Source organism: Cyprinus carpio, chromosome A6 (assembly GCF_018340385.1).
Source record: "Cyprinus carpio isolate SPL01 chromosome A6, ASM1834038v1, whole genome shotgun sequence".
Taxonomy (NCBI): domain Eukaryota; kingdom Metazoa; phylum Chordata; class Actinopteri; order Cypriniformes; family Cyprinidae; genus Cyprinus; species Cyprinus carpio.
Window position 1 is genome coordinate 20,392,402 of NC_056577.1, and position 19,034 is coordinate 20,411,435.

At 35.7% G+C, this 19,034-nt stretch overlaps 1 protein-coding gene across 2 annotated transcripts in view; it reads right to left on the reverse strand.

Annotated features, from left to right (window-relative positions):
• LOC109104353 (ribonucleoprotein PTB-binding 2-like) overlaps nt 1-19,034 on the reverse strand; it is a 57,735-nt gene that overhangs the window by 29,846 nt on the left and 8,855 nt on the right. For both annotated transcript variants that reach the window (XM_042758358.1, XM_042758356.1), the window contains exon 3: nt 2,766-3,238. In XM_042758358.1, coding sequence (XP_042614292.1) covers nt 2,766-3,238 — 473 coding nt within the window. The remainder of the gene's footprint in view (nt 1-2,765; nt 3,239-19,034) is intronic.

Here is a 19,034-nt window from a genome sequence, read left to right on the forward strand (position 1 = left end):
TCAAACATGACCTGGTCATCGCTATAAATGAGAAATAGGATCAAGTTATTTTGACATTAAGCCAGTAAAAGTCAGTGTCAGTGTGGCTTTCCTTTAAGGAACACAAAGATAATATTTTCCCTAATAATTGTTTCTTGTGTGTCTTGTGATCAGTCAAGACATCCCAGGTATAAATGTGCACACTACTGAGTAATTTGACTAATGTTAACATTAATTTTTTATTTAGTTTTTCTGTCATCTCACTTCAATAATGTCATCTATGTATTAGTGGATGCAAACTAAACTTCATAAACAGTGAACAGCTGCCTCATTTAGTTTTATTAAAGGTGCTATATGTAGGATTGACACCGAGTGGTTGAACTAGGTATTGCAGTCCAAATTCAAAATATTGAAAAGGTTTTTTCACCCGGCCACTCCTCCTCAGACTTGATGCACATGCGGGTTGCCAGATTGACGACACAAACAGGAAAGCACAAAATGGAAGCGCACTTGACGATGAATGAAATGAAATACGCTGTGTTTTCCGCCAACTGGCAACCCAGGGTGCTGAAATACAATTGGGCAGGTTTCACAAACCAAAACAAACACCAACATTCCAGCCCGGAACGCACATTTTCAAAGGAGAATAACTCACAGTAGCATATGTTTTTCAGATAAACATGTCAACTTAGCATGTTTCTTAAATATCTGCAAACATATTATGGTATTTTTATGCTTTAATATGAGTAAAAATCTTACATACTGCACCTTTAACATCTAGTTAATTAGCAGTCTTGTTAAACAAGAAACAGTAGTCTAGAAAAACTGTAAAAGTGGGACTATTTCAAAATATAAGCAATAAACTAAGGCTAATTATATATACATATTATATACTTAGGGGTGGTGAAGTGGTCTGCTATTTTTGTTTTACTTTTAAAGCGATCAATCTGAAAATGTTCGATAACCACTGTGCTATTACATCAGAAGGACTGAATAAACTCTGAAATAATCTAAACAGCTGTGTTGAAGAACTACAATTAGAAGAACATTACCAGAGTCACTCTTTCCAATCACCATCCAGTTATGAAAGAAGCTTTTAGATCATTAAAAAAACCCTAAATACTGATGAGACATTTTCTGTCGACATGAGGCACATTTTACATCTTATTTTCCGGCATCTCCAGCACAGAAATGAGCTGAATCACTTGTGCAGTTCATCGTGTTATCTCATTTCTGTACAGAAGTGGGGGCGGCAATATTCAGAGAGCTCCATTATTGATTCTTGAAGCAATGCTTGAGTATTAAAGAGGTTTGAGAGCACTGTAATGCAATTTGAGGTCAAAGTCCTGAAAGCTTGATGCATCCCCAACACCCCAGCAGATGGTGTGGGTTTAGTGCGGCTGCAAAGCTTCATGGGATTGAGAGTTGTGTAGCGTATTGACTTCTGTGTTGGCTGGTGTTGGCCCTAACTCAGCACTTAAAGGCAGTTTTCCTGGGAGGTATTGATTTCTGGAGAAGGTATGCATGGTGAAAAGCACTCTCTTATTAACACAGTGGAGACAGAAGTGAAGGCTGGGTAGGGTTTCCACACAAGTCCTCGTCACCAAGTCTGGTAAAAGAACTCACCCTCTAAAGCCACAATCAGATCATCAGTACATCTCTAATGACTGGGTTGGAACAGAAACATGGGTTGTATTCCAAAAAACAAAAAACAAAAAAACAAATACTGGAACCAAATGATTTTAATGAAGAAAGATGTGACCAGTGTAGGCTGATCCTGAACAAATTACCCTTATGAGCATTTTTTTGGTGAACGACTATGAGTCAGTTCTTTTTAGTGAACTGATTACAAAGCATAGCTCAGTCTAAATACCAAACAAATTAGCCAAACAAATTCTGAATCAGAAAAATCCAGCACAGTATACTTGGATTCCCAAATGAATTACACTTATAAGCCATTTTTTAGCTGAATTAAAACAACGCAGTGTCATCTTTCCGAAAGAATGACTCTTATGTTTATCAATTAAAAAAAATACTGTGCAGTCAGTGTAGTCAGATGACTCTCATGAACCATTTCTTTAAGTGAATCAGAAAAACTCAATTAAAATGTTTAAATGAATAAAAGACTCAGTGTACTCTGATTCCTGAAAAGATGACTCTTATAGGGCAGTTATTTTAAGTGAAACAAAAACATACACACCAATTAGTTACCGAAAATAAATATATTAAAACTCTCATGAGCCATTTCTTTAAGTGAATCAGAAAAGTATCAGAGAAGTCTGATTCTCCAACAAACGACTCTTATAAGCCATTTTTTATGTGAATGAAAAACATACAGCACAATCATTGTGGCTGGATTCCTAAATGAATGACTCAAATGAGCTGGTTATTTTAATTGAATCAAAAGACTAATTTGTCTTTTGAAACTTTTTTTTCTGCAGTTTGACAGTTCCCATCTTTTCATTGTATGAAAAAGAGCACCAGCAACAATGTGCTAAACTTCTCCTTTTGTCTTCCACAGAATAAAGAAAGTCATACAAGTTTGAAACAAACAGTGATTAAATGATGGCAAAAACTTTCTCTTTAAAAGACTGCAAATGGCAGCAGCCAACAAATTCAGCTGGACTGCAGTAGTCCTATAGAAATCATTTCTCTGTTGGACTAAGAAATATTATCTCCCTTACTTCACCAAATAGCAAAATATTTTTTTCTATAAAATAATTCTTTCCATCCGTGTCGATAAAATGCCTAGATAAAAACACCCTGTTATTTTTTCCACATCTCACCTGGCAGAAGACGGGTTTGTAGCTTTCTGAAAAAATGTGCGCCAGCTCTTCAGAGTCTTCAAAGTCTAGCGGCAGGCGATCCACGCATAGGCACTTGGAGTGGAGGTGGTCAGCAGAGGTCAGCTGGTTGACGTCAGCCCATTGCACCATAAGTGCACGGTCGCCCAGAGGTTTGCCCAAGAGTTCTGACCGTGCCCTGGAGGCCGAGTCCTTCTTCATGTACTCCACAAAGCCATAGCCTTTGGAGTGGCCCGTAAGGTCGCTGTACACCAGGAAACACCGTTCAATGTTGCCGTAGGAGCGCACCAGCTCCTGAAACTGGCTGGCAGTGACTGTGTAGGGCAGGTTGGTGACACACAGGAGAGAGTCCGTGGGCTGAAGCTGGACTGTGATGTCACGGCCTCGGACTGATGTCTGGTGCAGAGTTCGGATGGCATCCTGTGCCTGGTCACCATTTAGAAGGGTTACGAAGGCTAGTGAGACACACACATAAACACACATACACAAAAAAAACATTAATAAAACACTCAAACAGCAAATCAAACGGGTCTTGAAACTAAAAAGCAACAAGAGTACAAGAGAAGTACTACTGTACATCCTGTGAGTGATTTTAGAAAGAACTTAAGTTGTGGGTCACGCTGAGTCTAACAAACACAAATGAAAAAAAAAATAACATACAGGTCAGAGAAAACCATTAAAATAACACATACACATACATCATAAACAAAATAAAATATTTTTGAAATGCATTGATCCTATTGTGAACGATATCCATGCATGTTTTATTTTATTTGATAAATTAATTAAAATCCCAATGCAATTTTCTGATAAAAACAACAGAATTCTCTCTGGTGATGCATGCCGGACTTTTCTTAATTATTTAGTCCACTTAAGTCTCCTGTCTCTACAAAACCACATTTGTCTGCCTCCATTTTTAAATGCACACCCATATCTTAAAATCCAAACAACAATGGATACACAGATCAGCCCTAAATGATTTATTTTTCGATAATCAGTTACACTCAGATGTACGTCACAATTAGGAATAAAAGATCTGCCACTCTTTCCTAATAATCCTGACTTCATAAGAATAACTGCTAAGTTATTCATCTCAGTCTTATCTCATTAACAAAAAAAAAAAAAAAAAAAAGTAAAAGCTAAATTTGGATTGGCAGATGGCTCTCAGTTTATTAACCTGATTAATTCCTGGAAATATGCCAATACAGTGAGCCTGTCATAAAATAATTCCTTAATTACAATGAAATTCAATTAAAACATGTAATTAACTTCACAAGAAGTCTGTCGATTTAATTATCAAACATAAAAGGATTTTACATGATTTAAAAAAAACAGGGCATAAAGTGTTGAAAAGTATGTCTATCACTCTTGCCGAGGCATTAAATATTTTGTTTAACAAAACATGCTGTTCCACATACAGTAAAATCTAATTCTCAATATGTTACGCACATTACTTTTAATTATACATCCAGCTTTTGAGCACAAAACCCAGTTTATGACATTTATGCTGTAAATGAGGCTGTTGCATTATTTCCCAGTAAATTGTTTAGCAAGAACTAATTGGATACTTTCCACCCCCTCAGAAATTAATCAGCCTGTTAACTGCTGCTGTACCTGTTCTGCCCTTTATAACATACAGTGGCAATCCATTAAAACTACAGCAATCTTTTATAATAAATAGTAAATAACTATTATAAATAATGTCACACAGGCCCATGATCCATAGAAGTTAATCTCTTCTATACTTCATTTTTTTGTCCTCCTCCGCCCCCTTTATTCCTCCCTTCCTTTTAACTACAGTAAATGAAGCATAGCTAGGCATTTTCTTTTCCGACAAAGAAAAAATACAGAGTGAACAAAGAACAGCTTACACAATAATCTTAGAAATCACAGCCACTTTAGCTGGTGACAGCACTGAGACAGCCTTTTTTTAAAACACAGGAACCTGATTATAGCCTTCGTCTCAATCTGTGACAGTTATTAGTTTTTTTTTATAAGTCGAGGAGAGGGGGTTGTGTGGTGAGGGGCTTTATTGTAGCAGCATAAAGTCTATAATTCTTCTGCCATGAGACTTCTAAAATTACTCATTAATGTACAGTGGAGTCATTAATAAGCGCTACACAGGGACTAGCATGACGGAGTTCAGCTGTCAATAGAAGATAACATTACTGTTCTAATCTACTGCAGATCTTTCATGGCTTCTTTAGGTCCGTTGTGGTCAGTTTGAGTCCAGATTGGAATGTTTAGCATTCTAGAAACATCACAAAACAAAGGCACTACAATTACAGCAATTATAAAGTTAATATCACAGTGTTGAGCCTCCTCATCCCATGAGCATCGTCTGTGTTCCGTTTCCCCGTTCTTATTACACTCATTAGACTTTTCGTTAGCTCTGAGATGATAAAATGCTGGGGAGGAGTAACACTCACTCAGCTACTGTATATTACAACATCACCACTAACAACACAATAACACATCAATAATAATTAATAAACCATGTTAAAAAACACAACATCAAAAACAAAACAAGCATGGGTTTGTATCTGTTAGCACACTGGGTAAGATGACTGATGCAGTCGTTTCTGTCCAGGCTAATAATGATACTCATAAAGCATCATTCCAACTAACTGGCTAACTGGCTAAATTTGCATATTTCAGTTACACACTGAATTCACTTCTTTGGCAATGATAAAACTGTACCCAATTCTACTATGTCATAAATTTACATCTTATTCTTGATACCAAGAGACTGCTTTGTTGCATGCATGATGTAAGTGTAATATCCATCTAACACAAATCAGGGGTCAGAAACCTTGGTAAAAATGGCCACACCAGCAAAAACTGAGGAATATTAAATGGCTGTTATTTTGTTAGTTTTGGAAATGTTGAAGGCAGGGTCAAAAATGAACACTCACATTCTAAACATGCATGATTAAAAACAAAAACATACAAACCATCGAAACGTTGTACCTCAACTGGATAGTTTACCATTACAAAAATAAAAAAAACATTTATCTGACATTTATTCTAAGACCAAAACTCTATGTGGCAGCACATACACTACTGTTCAATATATTTTTTAAAGAAATTAATACTTTTATTCAGCAAGGATGCGTAAAATTTATGTACAAATGTATTTATTGTTACAAAAAAACATTTCAAATAAATTCTGTTCTTTTGTAATTTCTGTTCATCAACAAATTCTGAATCATAATTTCCACAAAAAAAAAGAGCATGAGTTTTTCTGATCTACCAGTCTAATATTGAGAAAAAGCTCACATACTTATGAATGTGAAGAGACAATGGAAAATGATACAGAAAGCAAGCTTTGTTTCTGCTCTGATAGCCGCAAAACTTCACCAAACACTGAGTTTGTGCTACATTTTTTGCCTTTAAACCAAACTTGCGATTTCAGCCAACAAAGTGGCTTTTGTGGCTGTTCAAATGCATTCAACCACATGAGCATCTACACTACAAAAGCAACCCGGTCTAATGTGTTTTCCTCTGGAGTGGTCAAATATGGACAAGAACAAAACGATTCACACCCCCTTTACAACTGTACTTATTACATGGCTCTGTGGAATACTTGATTCTGATTGGTCAGTCGCAACATTCCAAGGTATGTTAAAGTTTTTTCTTGGTGGAAGCTTTGCATTTGTTTAGCTAATAAAATATTAAAACTCAATTCAAAATTGTGTACAACTATTTAATTATGTCATCCTGGTATCGCAGACTCGCTTTCTCGTTTCATACAAAGGCAGCTGTTGCCATTTTTTGATGACTGTTTTGCACACTGAATTAGATTATAAGATAACTAACAAACTGGTAAGATTTTAAAACATTTTTGTCTTAAATCTTTTAATGCCATAATTGTTAAAATGTTGTGTAATAAGTGGTTTGACTGCACAATATCCCATAAATGTCTGTCTAGTTTGAACTTGCCGCTTGTCTTCACGGAACATTTGCCTTTAAATATTTAAAATCAAATCAATATTTCTTGTCTAATTATTTACTTATGTGGCAAGTAGCCGTGTAATAGGGGGGATAATGTCATTATCCCTTTGTCCACTTGAGATCGGATTTTAATAACGCATTTTAATATCAGATGTAAACCTGAAAAAAAATTGCAACTAAATATTTCAGTTGAGCAAGTTCAACTCCTTATTCTGTCATGCTAAACACTGTAGCACCGTGAATGCGGATTTAGCCACTGTGACACAGACACATGCAATCACTGTGGCTTTAGTTTACAACTAGGTCTGTGGCAAAGAGCAGACAACGCAGCTCTGCTCTGGTCTGTGCTCGTTATGGCTTGTTAGGCTCCTTTCAGACTGGGTGTCATTACCAGATGGCTGCAATATCTTAGCAGACCAATGCCATCAGCGCCGGGCCAAGTTTGGGTCCTTCAGGCTGTGCCTTGACAGAGTGTCCTCCCCCCACTAGCTGCCTTCAGCGGCAGAGCACAAACAAGTCTTCCCCTGCTGCTTTACAGCATGTCAATTATCAAGCATTCAGGCAGACACACAAACGCTATCACAAACACGCAGACAGATGCTCTATGATCCAACTACTGCTTTATGGTGTGTCAACTTGCAAGTCAGAGATACACAAAATCACGTGCATACCTGAAGTTCCTAACTGCAACTATATCAATTCTAAGGTCACCTGACCATGCATTAAAAATAATGCTACAACACACACAGATTTTGGCGTCCACCCGCTATATCTTAGCATGTCAATTACCACTGAAAACACCCAACAAACTGACAGCTGCCATACTGTATATTTGGAGTATGTATACTGATAAACATTCAAAAGAACAAACAGACACATTTGTCTTTTATCTTTAGTGTAAAAACAGGCTTTGGAAAAAGAATCCTGACTCACGTTTTACAGGGCTCGTACCTGAGCACTTTGCAAGTGAGATATTGTACCGGGTGAGCTAACAAGCAAGTTTGCTACATTAGAAAAGCTTTAGAGCTGCAGATGCAAATCTCAAAATGTATTAGTTTACAAATCATGCATTCTGGTAAAAGCATTTGGAGGTCATAAAACAGTATTGTGCAAGGAACCTGTAAGGGTCCACCCACCGGCCCAAAAAGTGGAATCCAGCGTCCTGGTCGAAGGTTTAATGCGTATTTGGTCTTTTACTTGCGCTTCTGTATTTATCAGGATTTAGTTAAAATTTTAGTCTAGCTCTGTGTTCAATCTGACTCCAGTTTCATGTGATCATTAAATTTAGGCAATGTTTCAAGTTAAAAACTGATCACAAATATCAATTGTTTATTAATTTAGATATTTGATTATTCCAGACTCACTATACTTTCAATTATCCGTTCACTGGGGACCTAATGTCTCTTTTAAGTCTAACGCTAGCTTCACGTGGATCTTACGATCACAAACTCGCCAGTCTGATGTTAGTCAGAGGGTGTAGGTGGACTAATACCTGTTTTGCCTGCTGCCTACTGCTTGCTTATGACAAAAAGTGTAGTTCATTTAGTCCTTTCCCGTACAACTTGCTAATACAGGGACAGACAAAAATCAGAAGGTCTCCGGTGACGTGCCTACTGCTCCTATCATTCTCAAGCCTTCAGTTTGACCTATCCTGGCTGTAAATCTGCTGTAACAAGAGCCTCCTCACAGTTTACTAGTCATAATGATTTCAGGAGAGTTCAAAATACATCAAATATAACATTTTATTATCAGTCAGGTAAAATTGTATCATGTCAATTACATAATGAAACAATTAGAAGCCAATTTAGAAAGGATAGCGTAATTGTGAATCACATTGTAGTTGTGTTGCAACTTTGCTCCTGCACATAGACACTGAAGCCATATGGGGAACAGCCAAGCGATCCACGCAGGAGGCACACAAATTTAACATAGTCACACATGTAACAGTTAACCTAATTTAAGACACATGGTCTAAAATGCATAGCAAAGCACTCAGGTGTTTTAGAGAATTAACTTAACTAGCCAGTATGCACATGTAGTAGCACAAACAACTATACAATGTGCTCTATAGGCACAATGTGTTTAACACAGTTACATTTTTAAATAAATAATAGTATACCTGACTTCAGGAAGATACATAGTATGGAGCATATGAAACACACTCCTCACAACTTAATGTTTCTTATAATTCAAGTGACTACTGTGAAATTGGGACCATTTTACCAATCACACAGAGACCTTTAAAATGATACCAAACATGAAAAGTTTACGATCATGAATCCTGAAGATACAGTATAGTAAATGTTTCATGTGAGAATAGTAACTTGAGTTCTTGGCATTTCACTGTCGACTTTTAGTGACCTGGACCATGTACCCAGGGGGAAAAGATGGGTGAAGGGACCAAAGAGTAAATGGTCTTTCTTCTAGATCTTCCTATCTGATCAAATCATTGCGAGAGTTCCTGAGTGTTTGGCTTCACAAACAGATCAAAGCCCATTGTTTTGTTGCATTTGCATTGCGAGAGTTCCTGAATGTTTGGCTTCACAAAGAAATTATTTCATAAGGAAATAATTTCACTCCTTTCAAACCGCACATAAAATAAGTTTTTATCAATGAATATTATACTACGGGGCCGTTGAATGCTTGAATCTGATTGGCTGACAAACATTCTGAGGTGTGCAATTATTTTCTGGGAAACACATGGTGAACGTAGTTCCAGGCAGAACTCAATACCTAATTACACTTAAAAATCAAAACCCATACAAAACCGTAATAACGAAAATTACAGGACTAACAAAAACAACAACATGACAGACGATTTTCCGAAAGTAAATACACATGACATTTCTCACTAGTGAGGTTATAACAGCGCTGTGTAGAGACGCTGCTGCAGAACACTGTTGAGGGATGCACAGAGGTAGCCTAATTCACACAAGCTCTCTCTCTCTCTTTCTCTTTCTCTGTGTGTTTCTGTCTCTCTCGCTCTCTTTCTAATAACTTCATTAATAACTGCATTAGAATGCTATCAACGGCTCAAGCCTCCATTACCAGCTTTAAAATGACATTTTGGAACCAGCAAAAGAGGTATTGGATGAGATGCGGAAGAAATAATCCTTCTCACAATAGTGATTTAAGTACAAAAACCAGACGAATCCCTTTAAATATATCATCTGATCGATGTCTTGAGGTGTGGTAGCCATAGTATAATTGGAATAATTGACTCCAGGCCATTAAATGATTAGAAAAATTATGCACACCCGAGATGTAACGGCCACTCCGATTCGGTGTGCATTATTTTTCCTCATAATTCAACGGCCCGTCGTTAATTATACCTTACATCAGTAGGGATGTAACTGCACTGCAAGCTGACTGAAAATCTATACAAATATGTGATGATTCAAATCAGTTGAGATATTAAACGAACACATTTTAGGGTGAGAGTTTATATGAATGTATCTCTGAGGGGAACTGACTGTCTTTAGAAAAGTTTCTGTATAACTCACATTAAAACATTGACTATCAATAATGCATATTAAAGCAGTGTTCATCAACAGGGTCAAGCAGCTTCTTTTACAACAGCAACAAACAAAAAAATGCATCACCGCTGCCATACCAGAAGTGCCACCTGCTGTCAGAGAGTGAATCTGCATTCTCATTCAGCCCACCTGCTGTTTTTGTCTTGTTCAGATGTTTTATGTAGAATAATTCAACAAAGTTAACGTCAGACCATTCTGTTTTTGCTTCAGATTTCAAAATTACACAATCTAATTTTGATTAAAAACTGCTCATGCAGCATCTTTATTTGGATCATGATTAAAATGCAGTGGTTGCCTCTCTAACTGAATGGAAAGAGCACAGGAAAAGCCTTAGTTTGTTTATATAAAAATATCTTTTTATTTGTGTTTTTATTTATTTGATTTGGGGTTTGTTTTAAATTTTCATATTTCAGTTTCACAAAGAAATGTTCAGCATTTTGTCCAAGCAATAATAAAAGGACATCTTTTCATTTATAATGTTTTAAATCTCATTTTGTAAAAAAAAAGAGAAAAAAAGAAAAGAAAATCATATTGTGTAATAAGTATTGTGAATCGTATAGCATCGTGAGTTGAGTGAATCGTTACATCCCTTATAATCAGCTCTTGTAATTGTAATTTGTGTGAAAAGAAATAAAAATGGTTGGTGTTTTACTGCCACTAGGGTTCATTTCAGCTGGAAACTGCAGTGGATTTTATGTATATGTACATTTTTGGAGTTTTTTTTTCAACAACGTAGGTATAGGTATGTTTTTTCAATGAGCCTATGTTAGAGGATCTGCTACTATTATCATGGAGTGTCCTAAAAAAATCTCCTTGCACAATATAAGCAAAATATATCTGAAAAAACCTTGCATACAAGACAGTCAAAACAGAAAAACAAACTAAATGACATTGTAATTCCCATTTCCAGCTGCGCGGCAAAGATGCCCGATAATGGATCAGTTAAATGCTAACATTACCCAGCGTCAATATTCAAATGTGTTCTTCAGCAGCCACGACTTTGGCCTTTGTCCTCCTGTGTGTTCATGATTGAGTGTGAGAGTTTGTGTGCTCCTTCTCCAAAGCCGCCTACATTTGCCACTGCATCAATTAATGATGATCTCCTTCTGCTTTCCACTGCTGAAGTGGTTGTCGGGCCGAGCAGTTAACTCCCACACGCTCCCGTAAAAAGCCCCTCTAAAGCTTCAAGTGGACAATGAGACCCCCACACCGCTATTGGATCCATTCGCGGCCCCCTCTCTCGATCTTCATCATCTGTGAGATTGAGATGCATGCAGGGTGGTTGTTCTGATGGAGTGCTCATGCTGTTTAAATGACGTACATCGTACCATCACATAAACACATGCATCACCAAAAAACTGTCTGAACCTGTGAAGATCATATCATATTTCACCTCAAAATTACCACTAATTTATGCATCATAGTGTGTTGTATTGCCTTTATACTGGCTTAATTTTTTTTAGTTTATATTAATATTAATTAAAAATATATATAAAATAATGAAAAAGTAATAAAGGCACTACAAGTATTTTGCTGAAATATTTGTAACATATAAGAATAGATACTTTATTTAAAACTTAAAAGAAAAATGTTTGTACGCATTACATTAATTTTTAAAGCTTAAAAGAAAAATGTTTGTACGCATTATGGTAATGATCATTTGAGGGAACTTAATTAAACACACTTAATTATCATTTAAACAATGCAAAATAGGCCTAAAAAAGAAAACAGCACAAAAAAATATTTCATTTTATTTTATTTTTATAGTTTTTTTTACGTTTTCGTGAGATTTACCCAAATTCTTTAACCATGATTTTATATATATATATATATATATATATATATATATATATATATAGATATATATATTATATATATACTATATAAACACATTATATATATATATATATATATAGTATCAGTGTCAGCAGGCCAGAACACAATGCTCTTTTCCCAATTTGTGATTCTCGAAGGACAACTACAACATGACATGAGCCAAGAGAGTGGGCAGCCATTTCCGGTGTGTTTCCCTCATAGACCACTCGTGTCAGCTAGAAGTACTTTTAACAGCTATGATTTGTCACTGAACATGCTGATGAACTGTCCGTTGGGAGTGAATGTGAATGTGAACGCTCACACGCCAATTAATTTTAAGGCTGCAAATCAGTCATTTAGAAACTGGGCACAGCAAACAACAGCGCACATAAGAATTGAGGCGTGAAATGACAGCATGTGGGTTTCTAATGGTGTTCTTCTCCTCCCTTTGGGACTTGAATTCAGCTGTTATCTGTGCTGTCTCTCTGCTTGATAAGCCACTGTTGAGAGAGATCAGTGAAGTGCTGTCACAGGCATGAGAAGAATCCTGAGATGCTGAACTGATGGCTGAACATTTTTAAGCTATTGTCTGCATAAACGTCCATATTTGAAGGATTTGTACTGTGGGAGACAATGTATTCTAAATATGTTACTACATCCAGGACTGACAAAGTAAAAAAATTAAAAATATCTGAAGTGAGTATAAAGCTGTAGTCACCCACTGTGTCTTCTAAGAGGCACACAGGGTAAGCATTTAGCTAACCTCAATCTGGCAGAAAGCTTAATACAGCATTAAGCTGTTCTGCTGAATATAATATAATATAATATAATATAATATATAATATAATATAATATAATATAATATAATATAATATAATATAATATAATATAATATAATATAATATAATATAATATAATATAAATATTCAAAATATTCCTCAGCAGAAAAACTCCTCATGGCCAAGCGATTCTGTGCTATTAAGCTTTTCCTCCATTTTCTGTGCAGCTTTGCTTGACATTAAAAAGAACATCCATAAATTAGCTCTTTTTATGACCTCGTATCAGTCATAACCAGCCCATTTTCACCTTGTAAATGAACACAATGCAACACAAAAAGCAAAAGGGTTTAATCACTTAATTAGATACCATGACATAACCATCCCTAATTGATACTTTTTAAAAAATATGCAAGGAAACAAAAAAAAAAGCTTCACAAAAGGGCGTATATGAGCACCTCTTGATCACACCAAGTGCAGTAGCCCATGAAAGGCCAGAACATTGATGGCCTATATATAATATAATAATTGGGCAAAAATAATTGGGCAAAATATGCAGGGCTGTACGTGAACCCTTATATATTATGAGGCTGAATGAGGATAAAATGTATGCAGAGAGACTTTATCAAAGTCTCTCAACATCATGGTCACTAAAGCAGCTTCAAAGCACTCTACAGACATTTCAACTGCATAAGTCCGAAAGAAAAGTGTCAAGTGACAGTTAACAGGTGAGATCTGAAGACCTCAGCACAGAAAGGCCTGCAACTATAGATACTGTTAAAAAACAACAACAACTAATAATAAACTTTCTTCAGTACTTAAATTTCAAGAGCTTGTTATGCAAAGTGTTCAAATTGTTATATGCATATTCAAAAATTTAGAAATTAGTTATGTAGTTTAGCATCTTTGTTAACTGGGCCAATTGAGCTGGTGTAGTTAGTCCAGCGTAAGCGCTTTTGATCTGTATGTGTCTTCAATACAGGACAGTGCAGTTTAAACAAAAGTCCCATTGTTAAACTTTAATTCCCATGCCCACTGCATCCATTGTCATTCCACTGCCAATCCGGAACACCACACATTCCTTCAGAATTCCATCATGGAATGATGCCCCTATTGAAACAACCGAGCTTTTTTAATTCTATAACTACAGAGGATGGGAAAATCCAGGACTGCTGATGGTGGATTCTAAATGTTAAATTAACAGGCTTTGTTTCGTAATGCACAGCCATTAACAATTGCTTTCAAACCACGAAGCCAATTTGTTGGGCTCACTGAGGCGAATCTTGAGTAAACTTTGCATAGGAGATGGAAGATAAATATTCCTCATTACCTAAAGAGAGGAAGCAACAGCCCGGAGCAAATCCCTCTATGAGAGTGTGCACCTCTTCACATTCATACACACACACACCCTCTGTTGTTTTGTAATTACAGGGAAAAACTTCTACACAAGCCACTCTTACCACCTCCATTAGGAGCAGAAATAGAAAAAAGAAGAAAAAAAAAACTCAAAGTAGACTTCACAACGTGCATGATTTTACTGGAAAAGCTATGCAGTCATGTTAACGGAAGGGAGGAGAGACAGAAGAAGGTCTGATCCCTAATGGCCTTCCCAGACACTGACAATTCAATCAAATGAACTAGTGTGTACAGCTGGTTCTCTTGTATTACTTTCTTCTCTGCATTTTCTCCAGCTGCTGTAAGTCTGTACTTCCACATCACTCCTAAGTGCAATAACACCAGCTCTCAGATTCCAATGTCCAGAAATACCTAAACAATAAACCCAAGCAAGATTATTACCGGTAAACCTAAAACATTTCACCCATAAGAGATGTGAATAAAAATAAATCATGTATCTTCTTCTAAAACTTGAGTCCTTTTCTTTCCTCCTGTCCTTCTGTCTCTTTTATTTGAGTGAAACTGCTTTATCATGCTGCTAAAACATTCAGAGGGATACTAACAGAGAAAAAAAAGAAGATGCTTAAAAATATTAGTAGATTTTATTTTTTAAGATGTCTTCAAAAATATTATATATATATATATATATATATATATATATATATATATATATATATATATATATATATATATATATATATATATATATATATATATATATATACTTAAAAAATGTTTAAGAAAATATGAGAGCTTCTTAATTATTTTTTTTAAATAAAAATTAATTAATTGTACTTAGGAACTTTCTTATATGCAATCAGTAAAGAATTATACACACAAACATATATATATATATATATATATATATATATACATACACACACACACACACACACACACAGTAAAATAATCACCCCCCCCCCCCTTAAAAGAATCACATTTTGTTGCTTTTCAACCTGAAATGAAGATGGATGCAGTTTTTGTTTTATCCAGCTGTATTTACTCTGTATTTGTATTTACTGTATTTACAGCTGTATTTGTAAACTGTGTAAAGGTGTAGCTAATCACCTTCTCAATGGCACACAAAGCTATTTGAGCAGTGAACATCTGTGGTCATTTTGATTAGCTCAGCATGAAAAGAGCTTTTCTGGAGCATTTCAGTCCTTGTCAGTGCAACTGAAGCAAACAATCAACTACGGGTGGCAAAGCAGCAGAACCATTTTCAACACTAATAATAACAATTATTTTTTTCTACAGCAGTGAATCAGAATACTTGAATTATGAAATCATGTGACACTGAAGTCTGGAATAATGGCTGCTGAAAATTCAGCTTTTGCCATTACAAGATAGATTACAATTTACAAATATAAATTTGAAAAGTTATTTTAAACTGTAATAATATTTCTCAATAAACAGTATACATCCTATAATTTATCCCAAGAACTTGAGTGATTCGTATGTTGATTTAACCAAATAGTGTAAACATACTGGCTCTGTGATGCTATCAAAACATTGCTCTATTTGTTTGAGTCACCCAAAGTCTAATATACCTGGAGAGAGATATCTGTTATCATCTCCATGGCAGCTACTCAGCTGAGGTATGCAACTTCTAAACTATGCAACTTAGATGTTGGCATCTTTGCTTAATGTTACTAGAGCCCGACCAATATATCATTTTACCGTTTATATCGGCCGATATGAGCATGTCACAGATATATCAGTATCGGCTAATATGCCACAGAAATTAGTTTTTTTTACAGAACTTATTGACCTTTTACCAGAGTAAACGATGAGCACCAACATTACACAGATTAAATGCTTCTAAATGGTGTAATTACTTAAATTGTAGGGATGTAAAGATTTACTCAAGTCACGATTCGATTCATGATTTTTTTTTAACAAAATGAGATTTAAGACAAATTATAAATTAAATGCGTCCTTTTATTATTGCTTGGACAAAATTCTGCACGTTTCTTTGTGAAATTGAAATATAACACTATAATAATATACTAATATAGCACTTGCATATCATTGCTCTTTTGTTGGTTTTGATTGCTTCTATTTTCCTCCTTTGTAAGTTGCTTTGGATACAAGCGTCTGCTAAATAACAAAATTTAAATATAATGTAAATGCTAATAACAAAACTAAATTGAAATTTTAAAACAAGCTCAGAATCAAATAAACAAGTAACACAAATAAAATAAATCTCTTCATATAAACAAAATAAAGCTTTGTTTGTGCTCTTTCCATTTAAAATTAGAGGCAGGCAACCACTGCATTTTAATCATGATCCAAACAAAGATGCTGCATACATGCAACATGAGCAGTTTTTAATCTTAATTAGATTGTATAATTTTGAAATTTGAAGCAGAAACAGAATGATTTGACTTCAGTTTTGTGAAACTATACATAAAAAAAATATCTGCATGAAACAGAAACAGTAGACGAGCTGAATGAGACGCAGATTCACTCTCTTCCAGCAGGCGGCGCTTAAAGCGTTTCCTAAGTTTCCACTGTAAACAAAGCAGCGCTGCGCTTATGAACTTGCATTATACAGAGGCAAGATGAAAAGAAAAAATACCATCTAAACATTTCTAAAGACAGTAAGTTCCCCTCAGACATACAAATTTATATAAACTACTATCCCTAACTGAATCGCGATTTGTTTAGCATCTCAACCAATTTGAATCGTCACATATTTTTATTAATTTTCAACCAGCTCGCGGTTAATAATTACATCCCTATTTGTTTGTCCAGCAGAGCTTGCTGCATTGTTTGCTACTGGCAACCCAGGTCACTGTAGTGTACTTCACCCGAGTTCGCTACTTCAAATTGTCCGCCCGCCACCCAACCGCACCTAAAGTATCATCACATTACAATGATTTTAATTCTTAGTTTTGCATGATGATATGATGAATGGGTGGTTAATTTTTAACAGCAGATCTCAGAGCTGATCTGCACATCACTGCACACGTCTGTGGCGCACCGGAGCTCACCGCGACACAAAAATCAAATACTTATAACATCAACCCCTCTCTACATCATTCTTCCGTGTGTTTCCCGTGTTCCTGTTGTGGATTTACCCCTGTGATTCAAGTATTAAAGACTGTGAATGTTTCTCTGTGTCTCCATCATTCTTCCCAAAGCGAATCGTGACAATAACGCAGAATTTCACGGAATCTGTCATATTTTTGATGAATAAATAAAAAACATGTCAGTACACTTAAATCAAATCACGATATAGACTAGTGTCTGTGAATATCAAACTGCAAAAAGACTATTTAAATATGAAACCTGCCCCCGTTGGATTGGCAGTAGCTTGTTGCCCTACTGCCCTACACAGTTAACTTGTTTATTTTCTTAATTCAAGTTATAAATATATATATATATATATATATATATATATATATATATATATATATATATATATATATATAGTTCTATTGTGTTTTAAAGTTATTTATAATAGGTGATGTGAAGCGTACTGTGAAGTGCACTGATGTCAGGCTCATTTTAGATAATAAAGTTTATTGAGAAATTGTTGAAAACCCTGCCTCCATTACATATTTTGGTCACATCATGTGTTTGATCACCACATTTGAGTTAACATTGCTAAAAATCTGTTATATATATATATATATATTATATATATATATATATATATATATATATATATATATATATATATATATATATATATATATATATATACATATTCTGTTTATGTATATACTGTATTCTATATACAGAACCAGGCAAAATTTTGCACACACAAATGGGAAGTGTGTCCAAATTTTTGACTAGTACTGTACTACAATATTCACATAAAGAAAATCTGCCGATATGTCGATATCTGACTTTCTTTACTCCCTAATATCGGTATCGGCCCCAAAAAACCCATATCGGTCAGACTCTACTAACAACAGCCCTAAAAATCCCTTAAACACAACACACCTGCATCAGTCTACAGGGGCTATATAGTACACTAGAGGTCAGACAGTACAGCTCATAATTTACATCATCAGCATACCACAGACTGAACATACCGCTCTGAAGGAAAACTGCCTCGCTTTCCAGGCAATCTAAACATTTATAAAGCTAGAGGGCCTGCAGCTGCTAAAGGAGAAAGCTGTCCACCAGCCTTGTTTGGCATTTAAAAGTTATGGGGGAGATTCACAGGCACACAAGTGACTTTTACCATCTCTAAAGAGGCTTTAGAAATGAAAGAACTGAGTGTGAATGCAAAGCTGGGCTGATTTTATTAAACTCAACTTGTCTAGGTGATGTTTATGTCTTTGTGTTGTGTGGCAGGTGCATAACATGGAGTCTGAGCACTGAGGACCTCCATATACTGTACTTCCCAAGACACACGAGTAACTTACATTTATGGCAGACTGAAATGACCTTACAAAGACATAGGCAGCAAAACCTGAAATAAAGCACTGACACTGAACATTTCAGATCAGTAACAATACGGACTTGTGCTTCTAAGAACCGGCGTTTGAAAGGAGAGCTTGCCACTATTGTCACTATTTTTGTTTTGGAAGGCAGCTCTTCCCTGGCAGGCCTTAAAAGCATATGTTCAGATCATTTAGCCTAGGAACATTCATAATGCAGTATGAAGCAACTATAACATGAGGAATAGGGGGGGAGGTGTTTAATTCCCTTACTGTAAGCCTCCAGCATTGGGAATATCAGAGCATATTTCAATTCTGGGCTGAACGCCAGAGGAGACAACAATTCTTTTTCTGTAGGATTTCTTTTTTTCCCCATCT